This window comes from Podarcis raffonei, chromosome Z (assembly GCF_027172205.1).
Source record: "Podarcis raffonei isolate rPodRaf1 chromosome Z, rPodRaf1.pri, whole genome shotgun sequence".
Taxonomy (NCBI): domain Eukaryota; kingdom Metazoa; phylum Chordata; class Lepidosauria; order Squamata; family Lacertidae; genus Podarcis; species Podarcis raffonei.
The window spans coordinates 48,865,635-48,882,353 of NC_070621.1; the positions used below are offsets into that span (position 1 = coordinate 48,865,635).

General features: G+C 46.6%; 1 protein-coding gene across 10 annotated transcripts in view; it reads right to left on the minus strand.

Moving 5' to 3' along the window:
* Positions 1 to 11,334: 11,334 nt before the first annotated feature.
* The window catches only part of KLHL13 (kelch like family member 13), a 71,475-nt gene continuing 66,090 nt past the window's right edge, over positions 11,335 to 16,719 (minus strand). For all 10 annotated transcript variants that reach the window (XM_053374751.1, XM_053374747.1, XM_053374749.1 and 7 more), the window contains one exon: positions 11,335 to 13,008. In XM_053374751.1, coding sequence (XP_053230726.1) covers positions 12,521 to 13,008 — 488 coding nt within the window. In that variant the 3' untranslated portion in view covers positions 11,335 to 12,520. The remainder of the gene's footprint in view (positions 13,009 to 16,719) is intronic.

Below are 16,719 nucleotides of genomic sequence, written 5' to 3' on the forward strand. Positions count from 1 at the left end.
CAGAAAACCTTTGCAGTTAATAAGAGCAGGATATGAGACACTGAACAGCAGTGCAAATTACAGAACCATAGAATTGTAAGGTTGGAAGGGGACCATGGAGGTCGCATATTCCAATCCCCTGCAGTGCAGCCAAACATCAGGAAGAACTTCCTGACAGCAAGAGCTTTTAAGACAGTGGAACCGACTCTCTCGGGAGGTTCTGGACTCTCCTTCCTTGGAGGTTTTTAAGCAGAGGTTGGATTCCCTTCTGTCATGGATGCTTTAGCTGAGATCAGGGGCAGAGGAAGGGGGCAGGGGGTGACAAAGGGGGGGTGACAAAATGGTGGCTGGCTGAGGGCTACACTCATTGTAGGGCGGCCGAGGGCACACGCGCACCATCGTTATAGGCGCCACTCAAGCACCATCCGTATGGGCACCACTCAAGTGCTGTCCGTATTGGCACCGCACATGCCCCACCCCTCGACACCCAGCACCAGGTGCCGGAGAGCCTTCCTTCGCCACTGGCTGAGATTCCTGCATTGCAGGGAGTTGGACTAGATGATTCTTGGGGTCCCTTCCAACTCTACAATTCTATGATTCTATGCTCTACCGACTGAGCTATCCCTTCATCTAAGTTATTCTAGATAAGGAACCACAGCCCAGAGGCCAAATGTGCTGCCCCAAGCCTCTCTATTTACCTTTGGAGCACACCACAGACTGTGCCTCTCCCTGGTCTTCCACAAACTGCAGAGCTGTGCCAGAAAGAGAGTTCCTGGGCTGGCTTATGCAAACCAGCCTGGCCAAGCAAGCGTTAAGAAAACAACAGAAGGCCATTGAGGCAATGCAAGAGAACTTTCCCCTGCCCTGAGGTGTGAAGAGAGAAAGGGGTTTGAAGGGTTGCCAAGGAGATGGGGTGTGTTTTTCAAGCAAGGGGTTTCTGGGAGATAAAAGGAGAAGGAAGGGCAGTAATCCATCTTAGAGAGGGAGACGAAAGGTTCCCTGCAATGCTTTGGGTCATGCTGCAGGATCTGGACTCCTTCCATGCAGACTGAAGCTGTAAATAGGTGAATAAACCCTATGTCTTAAAGCACGACAGTCTCTGCCGTGTCTTCTGTTCTCCAAAGGGACACAGGCCCTTTTTGTGTTCCTGGGACCCCAGGGGCTATTGCCACCACTTGGCAGAGAGAGGGGCAGGCACCCAGCTTTTGTAAGAAGTCTTGTGCATTGCTTTCATTAGTTCAGAATGTGATAAGCCACATTCAGATCCTTCCTGCAGAGTGGAGTCCTGGACACGGCCCTGAGTCCCGCCCTGGCAGAACCACTGAGAGAGGGGCTGGAGTGGGGGCAGGCTCCGTTGAGTGTGGGAGCTGAATCACCATCTCAACACATGTGCAGGCTGGTGAGGAGACAAGGGCTGGAGTGTGGTGCTAACTTCACCCTTCTGTTTTCATCAGGCCAGAAACAGCAACTGGCTTCTGGTCAACAGTTGCTCGACAGGGAGGTGCTGGTGCTTCTTCTTTTGAGGTAAATCAGAGCAGCCTACGCAGAAGCAGTGATTACCCACGTTTGAGGGGGAAAATCAAAGCACCAGCAGCAAAGTTGTGTCTCTTGGCCAATTTGGAAGGCAAACACTAGCCAGCAGAAGGGAGGAAGACACAGTGTATAGACTCCCACAGGAAGTTGTGGTGGCCACCAACTTGGATTGCTTGAAGACAAGCTTGGGCAAGGGCATGGAAGATAAAGCTCTCAATGGCTATTAGCCACACGGCAAATGCTTCTAAACAGCAGTTGCTGGAGCCATGGAAGGAGAATGCTCCTCTGGTGCTCAGATCCTGTTTGCAGGTCTCCCACAGGCTTCTGGCTGACCCATGTGAGAACACAATGCTGGACTAGGTGGGTCACTGGCTTGATCTAGCAGCACTCTTCTTAGGTTCTCAATGCATCCCCCTCTCAGACACCAGAACATTTACTTGAGGTCGGGTATCCTCTGCTGTCAGGATCTGCCTTAGCACCAAGGCTTAATGTGCTTAATGTGCTTGCTGCATTGACCTGCAGCTTCCTGGTACAACCAGGCAGTTCTTTAGCTGGGGAATACAATACTGTGCTGTTTCTTTCTCCTTGGCAGCAAGCGGTTGCTTCCTTTTTGTGGGAGGAAGGCTGTTCCCAAGGGGAGAGGGAGGGAGGGAGGGAGGGAGGGAGAAAAGTGGAAATTCAGCTTTGCCTTGCTCGGTGGAATAAAGCGCTTCCTGTTTCTTTGGGGACAAGACAAGCTGGGAGTGGGAAATCAGCAGCGGCTGCAGCATACCAGGGGTGGGTACCAATCAATGTAGCAGCCAGCCATGCTTTGCCTCCACAGTCAAAGGTAGCAATGCTTCTCAGTGCCAGTTGCTGGGAACCACAGGAGGAGAGGCTGCAAGTATTGCGCTTGAATCCTGCTTCCAGGTTTCTCACGAACATCTGGTAGGCCACTCTGAGAACGGGATGCTAGACTTAGATGGGCCAGTGGCCTCTTCTTCTGCTCTTTCCTTTGGTCCTCCAAAAGTTGTTTGACTCCACATTCCATCAGTCCCAGGCTGCAGGCCCAAAGCTCAGTGCTGATGGGAGGAGGAGCCCAGCAACATCTAAAGCCGCATCTTCCCCACCCCTGAAGAATACCTCTCAAATATGGTGCCACTTACAAGCCACAATAGGGCTGCATCCACAGCATGTATTTAAAGCACAACCCCCCCCAAAAAAAAGAATCTGGGGAACTGCAGTTTAAGGGTGGAGGGAAATGCAGCTCTGGATTCTTTTCTGGGAGGTGGAGAGAGATGCTTTAAATGTTCTTTAAATGTATGCAGTCTAGAATCCCAGCTAAGGGCAAAGGTTGAGGGCTCCATCCAGCGAAATAAGCAGGAAGCCCCTGTCCCAGGCTATCCCTTTGTGCGCCACAAGTTGAGGTCATTTAGAGGAAGTCGGCACATGCCTACAGGGCCAGATCTATGGAGGTGTGCAGCATTTTAAAATTTGGCAGTCAAATTGCACACCGAGGGAAGTTAAATTGGTGACCCTGCCTAAATTATGCTTGCTACCATCTCATACTGGGACGCGGGTGGCGCTGTGGGTAAAACCTCAGCGCCTAGGACTTGCCGATCGTATGGTCGGCGGTTCGAATCCCCGCAGCGGGGTGAGCTCCCGTCGATTGGTCCCAGCGCCTGCCCACCTAGCAGTTCAAAAGCACCCCTAAGTGCAAGTAGATAGCACTTTATAGCGGGAAGGTAAACGGCGTTTCCGTGTGCTGCGCTGGTGCTGGCTCGCCAGAGCAGCTTTGTCACGCTGGCCACGTGACCCGGAAGTGTCTCCGGACAGCGCTGGCCCCCGGCCTCTTAAGCGAGATGGGCGTGCAACCCCAGAGTCGGTCACGACTGGCCCTGACGGGCAGGGGTACCTTTACTTTTAACTTACCATCTCATAAACCAGAGGGGGGGCTGAGCAAGGCCATGGGCATTTGGATCCCCTCCCCCATGCCTAGCAAAACCAAAATGAATTGGGCAAATCTTAGGAATCTTGAAGGAAATCCACTCCGCTTACATAGTCCAAACGGTTTCAAGAATCCCTTTTTGCTGTTTTAAAAGGTGGAAGCTGAAATTCTCAGGAAGCTGGATCCTGTGCTATTGCTACTTAGACAGAAGCATTCACACAAACATCAGAAGCCTGGGCTGACCACCAGAAGTTGCTGGATCCCAGCTCCCTTCATCCCTGACCCAGGGCCAGAACAGCCTGTCACAAACAGTCCTCGTTTGGATGTTCACCATGCTTTTAGTTTCTGTTGCAAGCTGCCTTGAATTACCCCTTTAAAAAAACGAATGGCATTTGTCAGAACTTGGAGCAAACACTCCCCAGTTGTGCCAAAAGCACCAAAATGGAAGTATGGCCTAGTAGCTCAATACACCCAAAATTCATTTATTTGAATCACCTGCTCAGAATTCTAAAATATTTTCTTGCTCAGAAAAGTAGAAAGGGGCTTGGAAAGTCCTAAAGATCAAGCAGCGTCGTCATCACAGAACAGTGCTTCTTAGATGGCAGCCCAGATAATAAAACTGGAAGATGAGCTGTGCACCCACCCACAGAGGCTTCCAGTATGTTTCAAGAGACTATTCTCATCAAAAGCATGCATCAGTAGAGAAGCCATCAGCTGGGGTTGTTATGGATACGGACATCAAGGCCAATCTGAACAATAGGCCAAATGTTGTTTATTTATTGCAGCATTAAATCAGATTTCACTTGTCAAAGACTTTTCCAAGAAAGAAACAATCGCTAACGGGGTGGGGGGGATATTCCACACATGCTTTTAAGGAATAGGTGGGGAACCTGATATTGCGACTCCAGAGGATGCTATGCATCTTTCTCCTAATAGGCTCATTTGATCTTTCAGCATATGAAAGGGAAGCGTGCACCTCGTGGTACCATCTGACATAGAAACACAGAAGGCAGCTGCTTTATACCAAGTCAGCTCATTGGTGCACCTGGCTCAGTGCTGACCTTCTGCTGCCTGGGAGTTACTCTCTGGGGTTTCATGGAAGGTTGTCTCCTGGCCCCAACCAGAGATGGCAAGGATTGAACATGGGACCTTCTGGCTGCAAAGCAGGGCCTCTGCCACTGCAAATCAAGATTCATAACCAGGATAAAAATGTTTTCAAAAAAAATAAAATTGAAGAACAAACTCTTTGTTCTGCACCAAGGCAAACCAATACTTAGTCAAAATAATGATTTCATTTGCAAATTAATTAGTAAACTACCTCTGCTTATGCTTCTACGAATAAGTGGGAAGAGAAAGAGTTGCAGAGCAATCGCCCCTGGATCTGCATTCAGGTGGTGCTCCTTAGCATTGCCAAGGGTTCTAGAGCCAAGTGAATAAAGGTGTAGCCAAGGATACAAGTGACATGGGTGTTATGGGTCATAGGAGGCTATGCATTCTCCATCTTGGCTGATCTACTTAGCTTGGAGAAGTACTAGCAAACTTTTCAGCCTGTTTGAGGGCCCACCACACCAAATGTTTTGCCGCCGCTTGTCTACAAGGGGGGGGGGGCAGAACCTGTAGCCCTGCATGGTAATTTTTCTTTTTTATTTAGCTCCATACATGACACAGCATTGTTTCTTATTTCCCTATAATAGTGAAATCCAGATTAGACTACTGAAATGTGCTTTAAAGACAGTTTGCAAAATGCAGCCACTTGGCTCCTGGCTGGAATAAGGATAGCTGAGCATATTACACCAATATTCTATATTGTATGAGTTCCAGTGGTTGCCCGTCTACTTCCAGACCCAATTTCAAGTGGTTACCCTTTAAACCCCAAATGGTTTTTAAAAGCGACCTTCAACTGTGTAAGCCAATCTCTGTCTGTTGAGATGCCCATCAGGCACACATGCCGGGACTTTTTCAGCCATGGCCTGATTGTGGAATATGATCCCCCCCCTCCCCACACACATGGTCTGCCTTTGCTGTTAGAACCATTGCGTTTCTCAAAACATTTTTTAAAAAACCTAAGCTTCATTCTTCCCACTATCTGTCTCATTTATGAATTGCTTCTCGTGAAACATCCCGAAGTGGTTTGCAGAACTGTATCATTTATTTTAAAAAACAGTTGCACATTTTATATATGTTATTATTCTGCAAATCGCTTTGGGGGAATTTCACAGGAAACAATTTATAAATGATAGAAAACACGGGAGGAATAAAGCCTAGTTTTTCACAAGTGGGATATAGCTTCAGAGCCACACACCCCACAAGCTGAATCAGAGCCTCCAGAGTGGGCTGCTTTCTCCAGGCATCAACTTGGGATCTGAACTGAATCTTGTGGTTGTTGTCCCCAATGGAGTAGCTGTGGCACTCCAGTTGCTGTAGACCAGGCTTCCTCAACCTCGGTCCTCCAGATGTTTTGAGACTACAATTCCCATCATCCCTGACCACTGGTCCTGCTAGCTTGGGATCATGGGAGTTGTAGGCCAAAAACATCTGGAGGGCCGAGGTTGAGGAAGCCTGCTGTAGACCCACTGCTCCCGCTATCTTGACCACTGATTGCACGGCTGGTGGGAGTTGGGATCTAGGGACCCCTGGAAAGCCACTGCTTCCTCACCCCTAATGTGTGGGGTGGTGCATGCCGCAATACAAGGAGAGAATTTGGGTAGATATGAGGACAGATGATGGACTAGAAGCACCACTGGTTTGATCTATCAGGCTCTTCCGATGTCCTTAGCTACAATCCCATGAAGGATTGGGAGCAGGGAGCTGAGAAAGGGGGCACCATTGCACACAGCAGGGCAAGAGCAACCTAATGGCTGCTGCCAAGAATGAGATCTGCAAACCTAAACAGAAAGTAGGCGGGCATACCAGAGGAAGAGCAAATTCTAATTCGGACAATTGGCATTAATCAAGAGGCACTCCTAGACCAACATATGCTAATGGGCTGCAATCAGTCAGATGTCGAAAGGACTGGACTTGGCTCTTTGAAGGTATCTGAATGTTTTCTTTGAAGCTTGAGGATCCTTACAACAACTGGGAAAGGAAGAGGGAGGGCAACGTGCTTTGTGGTTTATAGTTTATGGTTTATGTGCTTTATGGTTTTCAGATGGGATCCTTTCCCCCTGTCCTCCCCTGCATAATGAAAAAGACGTGTGTAGCTGCTGCTATGTTATTTTGTTTGTTACTTCGGGAAAAAGGCGGGAAGCTTTTAAGTTATGCTCAGCAAGGAATTTAACAAGGTTTTACTATGCCCTCCCCCCTCGACTGAGGCTGAATGGACTTTATTTAAAATTATTCCTGGACTGCCATTGGAGGAATGCAGTGGGGGGTAGAGAATGAACTGCTGCCAGGCACATGTGGTGAAGAGGCTGAATTTGAGAAAAGATATTGCTTTTAACTGTGTGCTGAGGAAGAAATCCACAGTAGAATATAAATGGCGGAGTTTGGATATGCACTCTGAGCTATTTATGGCTGCAGCTCATACGCTAGTCTGTAAACAGCAGAAGGAATGGAATGTGACCTTACACCATCCAGATAAACACTGCAAAAGTGTTAACTCTCTCAGCACGCCAGGTCCGCAATAATGTAGTACAGTCATACCTTGGGTTAAAGTCGCTTCAGGTTGAGCGTTTCCAGATTACGCTCTGCGGTGACCGGGAAGTAATGGAACGCGTTACTTCCGGGTTTCACCACTTGCACATGTGCAGACGCTCAAAATGATGTCACGCACATGCACAGAAGTGGCAAATCGTGACCCGCACAGACACGGGTTGCGTTCTGCTCTGGATGCAAACGGGGCTCCGGAACAGATCCCGTTCGCATCCAGAGGTACCACTGTATATGAAGGACTATACCCGTGAAATAGATTGTTTATTTATAAGATGTAACAGAGGTGCTGTTTGCAAGGTGAAAAAAGAGGCCAGATGGAAGAATGGTTTAACGGCAAGTGAAGGATGTCAACTGGACTCTAAATAAGAAATGATGCGACTATGCAAGGAAATGATGATCACATGTTTGGAACAGGAGCGGGAAACCTGATTTTAAGAAATTATATTAAATTAAATTAATTTGGTTTGATTTGATTTGTAATAATTTGGAAAATTCTCTTTCCCTCTACTTCATCCTTCATCAGCTCCAGAAGATCCGGTGTCAACAGCTGCTCAAGCTGCTTCCTGCAGCTGCACTCAGCACCATGCATGAAACAGCTGCAACTTTAAACATTGCGTGTACAGGGTCAGAGAAGCCCCCTCCCCAGTAGAGCACGCTTCCAGAACAGCTGGGTATGCAAGAAATGATTGTGTGAGTTGGCAGGGGAGAGAGAGGGGACAGCATTCAAGTTTAAATTGGAACAACAGAGCAGAGCAACGGCTGAAGTCCTGAAGCCTGTGATAACCTTGCCAAGTGCAGGAGAAAGATGTTCTAGCCTACCTTTTGTGAGCACATAGCTTAAAGGGGTTAGGGTCAAGACAGGGAGCAGTCCACTGGTGGACAATGCATGTGTCCAGTGGGCCACCTCCTGTTCACTAAGGTTCTTAGAAAGGCTGCTAGACTAGAATAATCTTGCCCTGATCCTGCAGGGCACTTGCACCCTCAAGTGAAAAGTGAAGAAGCCACTCCTGGCAAAACAAAACTACTCAGTTACACCCTTGAAGATAGGGTAGGGGAGCTGCAGCCTCTCAGGTGTTGCTGGGCTGCAGCTGGTCCACCATCTCTGACACCTGGCTGGAGATGAGGGAAGATAACAGCCTAACAACATCACCAAATGGCTGCCAGCTCTGCTGTCTGAGATCCCAATTTTGCATACTCTTGCTTTTAAATTTAGCATACATATACAGACAATGGAAATTTCTAAGGAAGCCAGAAACCCACCACACAGCTCCCTTACAAAGGATTAAAAAATGCACAACCAATAAATGATCACTGAAGACTTGCATTTGCCAATGAGATAACAAGGCAGCCTTTGACACTGGTCTCCACTACAAAAGGTTCTCCTGGAATCCAGTTTGACATTTCTTCAGCCAGGCGATGACCCTCCCTACAGTTTCTCCAGGCTTCTTAGATCTAATTTTGGTTCTGTTACTGTCATGTCAAGAAGCCTTATAAACCACACATATATACAAAAACACCAGTAAATCCATAAAGCAGATATTGCTACTGAATCCTCACCGCAAATAATTCAGATCTAATTTCTGCGACTGATCGTTAACTGACTTTCAAGATCACCTTGCCTTTTAATTCTCATGATTATTATGACAATTTGAATTGCACTCTCTGCAATTGCTTTCCATCTGTAAGCCACCTTGGGAAATTTTGGGGAACAGCAGGATTAAAATATCTGTAGCAAACAATAAAATGGGGGGAAATGCAATATACAAAGCAGCACTGGCCTGCCTTCAAACCTTCAGAATTCTGCCAGTTGAACCACACTTAAAAAAAAAGAACGTAGAAGCACAGAGACAAACTTTTAGAGTAGGGGGCTGTAAACACAGAGGATGGCTATGCTTTGTCTTGTCATTGTTCTTGGTCTGCCTCCTCACTGATAAACCTAGAGCAGTTACACAAGCAGACACAGACTTTGGATTCACATACTTTATGTAATGCTTATATGCCAGCAGTGGTATTCGTGTTTCATGGGACCACCATTGAGAATTACAGCTCCAGCAAATCCATTTTGGCATTGCCCTTATAAAATGCAGGAAGATGCACCTACCTCAATGGGCGAGGGAGGGAGTATTTGCAGTGCAAAGTGCCTTCAGGCAACTTGTCATGAATGGACAGCAGGGAACGGGTCTCCACTATCCCAGATGTCAAAAGCAGGAGTGCCAAGGGGCTCAGAGAACAGAAGAGCCTGCGGGACCAGGCCACTGGGTCCATCTGGCCCAGAATCCTGTTCCCATAGTGGCCCACCAGATGGAAAACCCACAAGCAGGATCTGAGAGAAGCAACACTCTCCTCTCTAACAACTGGCATTCAGAAGCATGCTGCCTCTAATGGTGGAGGCAGAACATGTCTATCAGGGTTAGTGGCCAATTTTATCCCCCATGCTTTTGTCTGGTCATTTTAAAGCCAGCAAAGTCTGTGGCTACCGCTGCCTCTTGTGGGAGTGATTTCCATAGTTTTAACTCGCCACCTCTTGATGAAGCATGGCTCTTTCCTTTTTGAGAAGAGCCATTCATGATGACATTGAATGTTCTGGGAACACTGCAACCCTAGCAAAAAGAGTTTTGGCTGCCCCTGCAGATACGCTTGTGCTGGGCTCTCCCAGAGAACTGCTTACGAAGTAGATCTATTTGTTTTCTGCAGACTTTTTGGCCTTCTGTGCAGAATCCTGCCAATGCCTCGCTTCTGAGAAATCCACCCCGCCTCTGAACCCTGAGAGCAATCCAAACCCAGTGTTCAGAAACGCTGCATTCCTGCCACCTGCAAACATTATGCAGTGAGAAAATGGGCATTGCTGATGCTTAATCTGGTAGACATAGATTTCCAATCTTTGAAAAAACTTAAATCACCCCTCTTATCCCTCAGAAGAGAGCAGGCTTTCAAACACATATTTGCACCTATACGAACCACTTTATTTAATGAAAAAAGGTTCTCAGAAAGCTCAGTTATGTAACCAATGCTTTTTCAATAGCAGTGCTTTTTCTCTGCTGCTGCAGAAGTCTATAAATTTGTTAATTTTAATTTTATTACTTCTTGTCTCACCTTTCCTCCAAGACCAGGATCCCCTCAAACCTTTTATCCTCACAACCCTGTGAGGTAGGCTGGGGTTAGGCAGGTAATACCCCCTCAGGTATTATTGGACTACTATACCCATCAATCATGACAATTAACTCTGCTGGCTGGGGCTGATTGGTGTTGGTAGCCCAACAACATCCTCTGGAGAGCATCCCACTGGCTGCCTCTGGATGAGCCTAGAGATTGGCCCAAGGTCCCCTAGAGAGCTACGTGCTGCATCAGATCTAAACCCAAGTCTGCCTTGTCCAACTCTGCAAACCACATTCCTTCACTACACTGCCCATAGGAACTCAGGAAGCTGCCATGTACCAGTCAAATATCTCAGGGGCTATCCCATGGAGGATGGAGCAAGCTTCTTTTCTCCTGCTCCAGAGGGTAGGACATGAACCAGTGGCTTCAAGTTACAAGGAGGGAGATTCCAACTATACATCAGAAAGAACTTTAAGAGCTGTTCGACTGTGGGATGGAAAGGTGGAGGACTCTTCTTCTTTGGAGGTTTTAAAGCAGAGGTTGGATGGCCACCTGTCATGGATGTTTTAGGCGTTATACCTGTATTGTAGAGGGTTGGGCGAGATGACCCTTGGGGTCCCTTCCAACAGGATCCATCTAGCTGTTTTGACCGCACTGGCTGGCAGTGGTTCTCCAGTGTTGCAGACGGGGCTCCCTCCTAGCCCACAACCTGGAGGTGCCCCCCGCCACTGAACTCTAGCCTTTCCACTTGAGAGCCCTGTGTGTGCCTCAAAGCCACAGCTGACAAGCCTCTTCCAAGCATGCCCCAGAGATTCTGCTCCACCTTGTGGGGTGGTTTATTAAGCTCAGCCAAACCGGCTTTCTGCGAATAACTTTTCAGCCCCAGTGCCCACCCCACCCCCTTGCAGACACAGAATTCACAATGGGCTCAGCCTGGGCTTCCCAGGGGAGCTGCTGGAAAAGTAGGTCAAGCATTGCTCTCCCCCCCAAAATTTGGAAGCGCTTACAAAATTGGCTTCCCAGCAGGTTGTGCTACCCACACACAAAGATACATACAGACGTTTCCTGGCAACAGGGAAGTGGGAGAAGGGAGAGAAGGTTAATGAGCCCTTTAAAACAATTAAAAATTAAAAAACCACCCAACTAACTGCCGTTAAAGATTTTATTGAACAAAAGAAAGAGGGTAGTCTGAATTCTCTGAGCAAAAGCAGCTCTCTGTAAAAGCTGCATTTTGTGCTAAACAACCATATATTAACTGAGATTTTATACAGAGGTGTAAGAAGCAAGTTCTCTTAACCAACAAAAAGGTATTTGGAGGGGGGTTGTGGAGGGAGGAGGGAGGAGGAGGGGAAAGTAGGGAACCATTTGCTCAAAATTTTAGTGGCTTCAAATTAAGAGATTCTAGCCCTTGTTTACCCCAAAATCTAGTACAGGCACCCTACTGGGTTGCGCAATTGAACCAAACCCCCTCCCTCCAATGTATGAATTGCTCAGGCTCCCATGATGAATCAGAGCTTTTATTTCGGGGCAGAGGAAAGGAAAGGAGGAAGAGAACAGAAAGTAAAAACACAATTACAAATCTCCAGCACATTTCACTTTGCATGTGGAGGTTCAGAAAGGAAAAGGAAAAGAAAACCCCTTAATATGTTATTTAGAAAAACAACAACCCTGGTTTATAGATTCAGGGTCTGCTTATTGTATATCTATTAATGGTCTCAAAAAGGCTGTGTTTCTCTTGTCTGCCATATCCTCTGAAAAGCACCTCCAGTGTCAGGTCAGTAAACAGGTCTGAAATACTCCATTAGAAGAGGGAGGTAGCTGAGGCCAGATAGCTGCTAAAAGTTGTGTGCATCAGGGGCTCCCCCTCTCTCCAGAGGTGCAGCGAGGAAAGATGGTCCTCCAGCAACAGGGCTTAGCAAACAAGGTTCCCCATTCATTGCACACACACCCCGCCCCCCCCCCCACTGGCTCAACTTACACGGCTTCTTGATCTATGTGACCCGTGCACCCAGTACAGAACATCTATGCGCCTGTTGCAAAGGTTTTTCTTTTCCTAAGACAATACCTCATTTTTTAAGCGTTTGGCTCAAAAAACAAAATGAAACAATAAAACCTCACTTTGCTTGGCACTTGGCTGTCCACTCGATAAAACTTTCTAGACCAAACCCCACAAGTGACGCCCATCTTCTTGTTACATCCCACCCCCAACTGTGTTACTGTGCCAGCTGCTTCAGGGTAAGCCTTGTAAGATACTACTGAAGACAAATAGGCGAATCCCTGATGCAGTGCAGTGGTATTGGAGCGACAACATGGTAAGTCCAGCGATGCCACGTCTCAAGGGGCCGAAAGAGGTGATTCTCTAGATGGTGAGCCTGTATTATCCTCGGGAGGGAAGACTGTCAGAGTGCAAGCACGGATGCCTCCAAGGGATTCTGGGAGGTCAAAGACTTTGTGCCACTCATCCTTTTCTGGGTCATACTTCTGGACTATTTCCACCATACAACGGTTATTCCACGAATATCCTCCCACAACGTATATTTTATTTTCGAACACAGCCACCCCGACATCACTCTGACCGCGCAGCATAGCAGCGATTGGTGTCCACTGGTCTAGGCTTGGCGAGTAATATTCACAGCTTAGAACATCATCGTAATCACTGGTTCCTCTAAAATGGTTTCCACCAATGACGTAAAGCTTGTCACCGACAGTACACATGCAGTGAAGGCCCCTAACTGTGGTCATCGGAGCCTTCTGAATCCATTTGTCTGTGTCAGGGTCAAAGCACATTAGTTCCTTCTGGAAAGTGTCATGGGTGATGCCTCCTAGGACAGGGGAGAAAAAGCAAACACCTCATGTAAGAGGAATGCTAATGAGATCAACAGTTAGAAGAACAGAAAGCTGCCTTACAGAGTCAGACAACTGGTCCATCTTGCTCAATATTGTCCACACTGACTGGTAGCAGCTATTCCCAGTCTTTCGGGGAAAATAAATAAATAAATAAATAAATAAAACCCCACCCATCTGGCTGGGTTTCCCCAGCCATTCTGGGCGGCTTCCAACCGAATATTAAAAACACAATACAGCATTAAACATTAAAAACTTCCCTAAACAGGGCTGCCTTCAGATGTCTTCTAAAAGTCAGATAGTTGTTTTTCTCTTTGACATCTCGTAGGAGGGCGTTCCACAGGGCAGGCACCAATACCGAGAAGGCCCTCTGCCTGGTTCCCTGTAACCTCACTTCTCGCAGGGAGGGAACCACCAGAAGGCCCTCGGTGCTCAATCTCAGCGTCCGGGCAGAATGATGGGGGTGGAGACGCTCCTTCAGGTCTACTGGGCCAGGGCCGTTTAGGGCTTTAAAGGTCAACACCAACACTTTGAATTGTGCTTGGAAACGTACTAGGAGCCAATGCAGATCTTTCAGAACCGGTGTTATATGGTCTCGACGGCCACTCCCAGTCACTAGTCTAGCTGCCGCATTCTGGATTAGTTGTAGTTTCTGAGACACCTTCAAAAGTACCCCCACATAGAGCGCACTGCAGTAGTCCAAGCGAAAGATAACTAGAGCATGCACCACTCTGGCAAGACAGTCTGCGAGCAGGTAGGGTCTCATCCTGCATACCAGATGGAGCTGGTAGACAGCTGCCCTGGACACAGAATTGACATGCGCCTCCATGGGCAGCTGTGAGTCCAGAATGACTCCCAGGCTGCGCACCTGGTCCTTCAAGGGCATAGTTACCCCATTCAGGACCATGGAGGGGCATGTTTGAATAGGTGAGATCAGACATATGGACACTAAAGGCAGTGATTTGGAATGTCCTCCTCATGGAGATCTGCTGGGCCCCTTCTACTTTAACCTTCAGGCATTTGCCAGAGTTTTATTTACAGGCAATGACCGATTAATGCACGACTGAATGATGTGTGATCGTGCATATGCGCACATCACTGAACCCGGAAGTGACCAAAATGTCATTAAACACATCACTAAAACAGCAGAACAGGGCAGGGATGCGTTTATGTATGCTTTGCTGATGCAAAGAGGGGCCAGGAACAGAACCCCCCAAGAAACGGATGCCAACTGTATTTATTTCTGCGTGCTTTAAAAATGTTTACCATTTCGTCCTTGAATAGGTTCTTTCCTTTTAAAAAAATTGTTTGCTGGGTTCTGCTCCTAACACTTTGTTGATTAGTTTGTTTTGTACACAAAAAAGTATTTGATGATCTATTATACATCAACATTGTAAGCAGCTTTAAACACACTGCAATTTTTCCAGCATTAAGGCAAAACTATTTTCATTCACCCAGTCATTTTGAGCTTTCAGTATATCTTAAGTTTTGTTTGTCTACTTTTATTACTGCTTATTTGTACTGTGATATAAACTGGTTGTACACCACTCTAAAATACAAACAGGATGAAGGGCTACATATAAAAGTTTCTAATAAATACACAAATAGCAATAAATGCATTAAATAACTAAATATCAAAACACACACAAAAAATAATGCAGACACACTTGAAGATGCTAAAAACAAGTGCTAAAAACATGCCTCTGTCAACCTGTTGTCAACTCCCTACAATGAAGTGCAAGACTAAAAACATAAGATGATGCTGGATGAGGCCAGTGGCCTGTCTAGCCCATCATCTTGTTCTAACGGTGGTCACCCAAATTCCTGTGGGAAACCAAGAAGCAGGATTTGAGTACAACAGCACTTCCTCCTCCAGTGGTTTCCAGAAACTGGTATTCAGAAGCAATGCTGTCTCCAACCACGGAGGCAGCGCATGCCATCCTGGCTAGCAGCCACTGACAACTTCATCCTTCATGAATTTGGTACAATCCTCTTTTAAAGCCATCCAAGTTGGATGCCCATGAGTTCTAGGTGTCAAGTGAGAGGGAGAAAAACTTTTCTCTGTCCATACTGTGCATTATTTTACAAACTTATTATGTTACGTCTTACTCACTTTTCCTCATTCCCCAAAATGCAGCAACCTTTCCTCATATGGGTGTTACTTCATTCCCTTTATCATGCTGTTGCCATTTTCCAACTCCACAATATCCTTTTTGAGGTGAGGCCACCAGAACCATACACAGTATTCCAAATGTGGTTGCACAATCGATTTGTATTATATCATTACGATATTGGTAGTTTTCTCTTCAGTTCTTTTCCCTAACATGGAATCTGCCTTTTTAACGGCTGCCACACACCTGGTTGACATCTCCATCACGCTATCCACTATGACCCCAAGCTCTCATTTATGGTCAGAAATTAATATTTTATGCCAGATGAAAAGGGCTTTGCATAGACCTTGAGAGCTGTGAGACCATTCGCCGCCATAGTTATAAAGCGTTCTGTGGCACATTTTATGCTGTTATGGCATTCTCTGTAGAAGATGCTGCTAAAAACAAAAGAGCAGGATTCCTAATTCTGTCCAAAAACACCCACAGCCAGAGTAGGTTGCTAGAACCAGAGGTAGATACAAACTCATTTGAAACAACACAGACTTCTATAGGATCAGCCCAGAGTTGATTGGCAGCTGCCCTCCAGGGTCTAAGGCTGGGAAGGGGGGTCTCTCTGCACCTGCCACCCATGTCTTTTAGCTTTGAGATACCAAGGACTGAAGCAAGGGCTTTCTGAATGCAAAGTACGTGTGCCATCAACTCGACCCCGCTTGGAAGCAGTACAGTACTCATGATTGCAGCCTGCTATGGGAGGGAGACATTTCTTTCATGGAAAAACTGATCCAAGAACAAGGCAGCTGAAAGGATTTGGGGCCCCCACCCTAGGCATTCCACTCTGACACAGGTGCATGTGGCAGACGGGAGGCATATGCTCCTCTGGCTTCCAGCCCTCTCTGGGGGAGACAATTGTTCAGAGAATTGATAACACTGAGAGAATAAGCTAACTGCTGCACTGCTGCCAACTAAAATAGGTTTTTAAAATCACAGCGTTTTGATGTGAATCAGGCAAAACAGACTCTGTAGGCTGCTCTCTCCCTCTGATGACGTGTTTGAAGGATGCAATGATTTACATACGCTGGCTAGACTTCAAAGTTCTTGATGTTTACCCCAAAGATGCAGTATTTATCTTAACATGCATTGGATTTGCTAGGCCTCCCTGAGGTACAACTTATCCCAGTCAAAATGAGTCAGTTCTTACAATAGAGACACCTGTAGGATTAGAGACAGCATGGTGGCTGAGTTTGTGATTTCCTAATAAACCCTTTTTTGAAGGTTTAAGAAGAAGAAACACAAATAAGTTATTAAGGAGGTTGTTTCAGAAAATAATCACCTGCCACCTGAGATAACTGTATCTAAAATTAAATCTGAAGATGTCATAGCATGTCCTGTTTGGAACAGTTTTGAAGGAAATTAGGATTTCTGGGGGGCATTAGAAACCACTGCTTGGAAAGAGCAAACGATCTTGATACAGGTTACTGGAATTACATTTTTTAAAAACTATGGGAGTAGTGGGGAGCAATCTCACTCAGAAGTAATAAGTTTTATAATAAAATGTTTTTAAACGGTTTTTAACTTGTG